Source organism: Phalaenopsis equestris, unplaced genomic scaffold (genome assembly GCF_001263595.1).
Source record: "Phalaenopsis equestris unplaced genomic scaffold, ASM126359v1 Scaffold201188, whole genome shotgun sequence".
Classification (NCBI taxonomy): Eukaryota; Viridiplantae; Streptophyta; class Magnoliopsida; order Asparagales; family Orchidaceae; genus Phalaenopsis; species Phalaenopsis equestris.
In genome coordinates, this window is record NW_018220967.1 from 9,036 (window position 1) to 12,473 (window position 3,438).

General features: G+C 31.9%; 1 protein-coding gene across 1 annotated transcript; it reads left to right on the forward strand.

Moving 5' to 3' along the window:
• The first annotated feature begins 2,384 nt into the window (after positions 1 to 2,384).
• Positions 2,385 to 3,190, forward strand: LOC110035984. The gene is made up of 3 exons (XM_020740323.1): positions 2,385 to 2,402; positions 2,500 to 2,611; positions 2,700 to 3,190. The coding sequence occupies exons 2-3, from the start codon at positions 2,535 to 2,537 to the stop codon at positions 3,064 to 3,066; spliced, it is 444 nt and encodes a 147-aa protein (XP_020595982.1). The 5' UTR covers positions 2,385 to 2,402; positions 2,500 to 2,534; the 3' UTR covers positions 3,067 to 3,190.
• Positions 3,191 to 3,438: the final 248 nt, after the last annotated feature.

Here is a 3,438-nt window from a genome sequence, read left to right on the forward strand (position 1 = left end):
GTTGATATTAAACTGTAACAAATAAAGAACGATACAAAGGAAGTCTGTTAATAAATGAAATTAAAATTTAAAGTTAAAGGGAAATGAAAGAACATCAAATTTGGAAAATAGCTTAATAATAAGAGAAAATGATAAAAATGATAGACGGATTCATTTGAAAATTCTACACTCTTCACAATACGAATTTCACATTCTTCGCACAAATTTCCACAACTCCAACTCTCACGAGATTTCACACTCTACACAAGATTCCAAAAATTTTCCACTCTTTCCACAAGTTTTTCGCACTCACAATGTTTTTGGGGTCAATACCTAAATTTTGATTCCCATCCTTTTCGAGGTCGGTACCAAAATTCTGATTCTCATTCTGAGACTGGTACATAAATTCCAATTCACATCCCAAAATCAATATCTAATTTTTTATTTCTATCTTTTCAAGGTTGGCACCTAAATTCCAAATCCCATCCTGGGATCAATATTTAAAGTCTGATTCCCATCTCTTGAGATAAGTAAAAGAACACCTTAAATGGAGTAAGACAACCGATTCTCATCCCTTTCAAATCGGTATAGACCACATTAAATGGAGTAAGGCTTCCAATTCTCGTTCTTTCGAGCTTGGTACCTAAATTCCAATTCACATCCTGGGATCGGTACATAAATTCTAACTCTCATCTCTTGAGATAGGTATAAGACCACCTTAAATGGAGTGAGTCATTATATTCTCATCTCTTTGAGAACGATATAAGACCACCTTAAATGGACTAAGGCTTCTCATTCTCGTTCTTTCGAGGTTGGCACTTAAATTCTAATTCCCATCCTGGGATTAGTACCTAAACTCCGGTTCTCATCTCTTGAGATAAGTATAAGACCACCTTAAATGGAGTAACACATCCTATTCTCACCTCTTGAGGCAGGTGTAAGACCCGTTAAATGGAGCAAGGCATCCTAGTCCTCATCTTAGCACCACAAGACCAGCATAAGACCACCTTAAATAGAGTAAAACTTTCGATTCTCGTCCATCCGGGGTTGGTACCTAAATTCCAATTTCCATCCTGGGATGAGTACCTAAATTCTGATTCTCATCTCTTGAGATAGGTATAAGACCCCCTTCAATGGAGCAAAGCATCCTAATGATAAAAATGATAGTAATGATAAAAATGATAGACGGATTCATTTGAAAATTCCTATTCTATTCTCTCCGAACTTTTGTTACCTCATGGGTTGGATGTGAGTCATTGTGCTTCCCTTCCTAATATAGTACACTTTTCCTCAATCTGTCTTTCGAGTTGGATGTGAGTCCATGTGCTTTCCATCTCGATCTGGTCTCTCCACACATTATTAATTCCCAAAATTTCTTCAAATTTGAAATCAAAATTAAAATTTCAACTAAGGTCAAATCAAAATTGAACAATGAAACGAAACAAATCGAATCTTTGTCGCGACCGTTAGTTGATTCTCTAGCTTCTTTTAAGAAATCCTAAAATTGATCCTATCATTTGATCAAGATTTTCTCAGTCTTGTATCATTTTTGCTTTGACATGTTTCAGTCGACTTTATAGGCCAAATCATATTGTTTTTTATTTTATTTTTCTGGATCATGAATTAGGTGCTTATGCATTGTTGCTTAACACTTCTAATTACTAATAAACAATCCTAAATTTCAATTTATAGAGCGTCTTATAAATTGAAATATTTATTGATAAAAAAAAGCTTTTAGTGTGAAGTTCTTAAGTTATCATTGGATTAGTTCAACACAATTTAAGTTATCATTGAATTAGTTCAACACAATTTCCCTTATCTTCTTCGATATAACAAAAGTACTTTGTAGGTACCACTGAAATATTTATAAAATTGTCGTAACTTCATGTTTAAATTTGCATAAAGGATACATACATACATACATACATACATACATACATATATATATATACATACATACATACATACATATGTATGTATGTATGTATGTATGTATGTATGTATGTATGTATGTATGTATGTATGTATGTATGTATGTATGTATGTATGTATGTATGTATGTATGTATGTATGTATGTATAAAAGAAATTTTCAGAGGTATAGAAGATGTATTCTACTTTATCTTATTGATCACAAATTTAATAAAAAAAAGACTGCTTATGAAACTTTAGTTTGTCATATAAAATAATATAAAATAATAAAAAAAAAAAAAACACTTCATATGAAACTTTAGTTAGTCATATAAAATTTTTAAAATGGTCATATAATATTGTTTTATTAGCAAGTCTTACAATAAATTATTTAGGGTCATATAATATTTGTGAGTTTAATGTGAGCATGTGAACATTCAGAGAGTTCATAAACTTATATATAAATGGCAAGAAAGAAGTGCAAAGCCGTGCAGAAGCAAGGAGGGTTGTAAGGTATGGTTGTATCAGCTTTATATTTGCCAGCCATTTACATGCTTTCTATAAAAAATTAATAACTAATAATGCTTGTTTCTTCCATGCATGTCAACAGGTAATTATCATTGGGATTAGCATTAATTGAAGATCATGGCAACCCTATCTGAAATTCCACCACATAAATTTACATATATATGGTCGAATGCTTGGAACAACCAACCTGATGGGTTAGTGTCTAGTTTCGTATACCATTCCATTGATATGCATAGGTAATATGTTATGTAAATAAAAAAAGTTACCTTTTTTTTTTCACAGGTCAAAATATTATTCTGGGGGAAGCTACTTCTTTGTTGGCCAACGTGGAAAGGTCAAAGAGCTTGGTCTTGATCCAAACAGCCCATATAAATTTTCCTATACATTCAAGTATAACCTAGATGATCCCATCCAAGTTACTCTACTTGTTAAGGGCAATGGTCTGTACACAACCAAGTCTGCTGTAATTTTTCGCTCCGATCATCTTATAACTCTTGAGTCTGATGAAATTAGCGTTGGTGAAGAATCTGATTATGTTGAGATAGCGGTGGTAAGCACTGAAATTAAATACAAGAGGGGGATTTACTTCTATGGCGCCAATCCATCATCAAATAAGGAATGGAGTGTCATTTTCGTAATGAAAAAATAAAGAAAGATCTTTACCTAGTTTGCTTATTGATCTTTCAATCATGTATGTTTTAGTATTATGTCTAAGTTTCATATAATAAGCATCACCACACTCTTTTTGTTCCAAAAAGCTGTGCAATATTTATTGGATGCATGAATGAATGTTTTAAATGTTATTGAATAATATGTATCAGTTCCCTCTTGTGAGATGCTTATTTCTGAATCATTTAATTTTTTATAGTTTATTTTCTTCATTAACTTTATTATTTCGTTATCCGAACTCTTGCCAGAAAGCTCAATTCTTATAAGCTTCTCACTATTCTTCCTCTAATTTTTTATGCAACTTATCTTATTTTCACTTTTCTTTCATTAAAATTGGTAGTGCATTAATTCC

What these genes read in the sequence shown, in the direction of transcription:
- LOC110035984 (XM_020740323.1), top strand. Translation starts at nt 2,535, where the DNA reads ATGGCAACCCTATCTGAAATTCCACCACATAAATTTACATATATATGG. An exon ending in TGGAACAACCAACCTGATGG is followed by an intron (nt 2,612 to 2,699) that starts GTTAGTGTCTAG and finishes TTTTTTTCACAG; the next exon opens with GTCAAAATATTATTCTGGGG.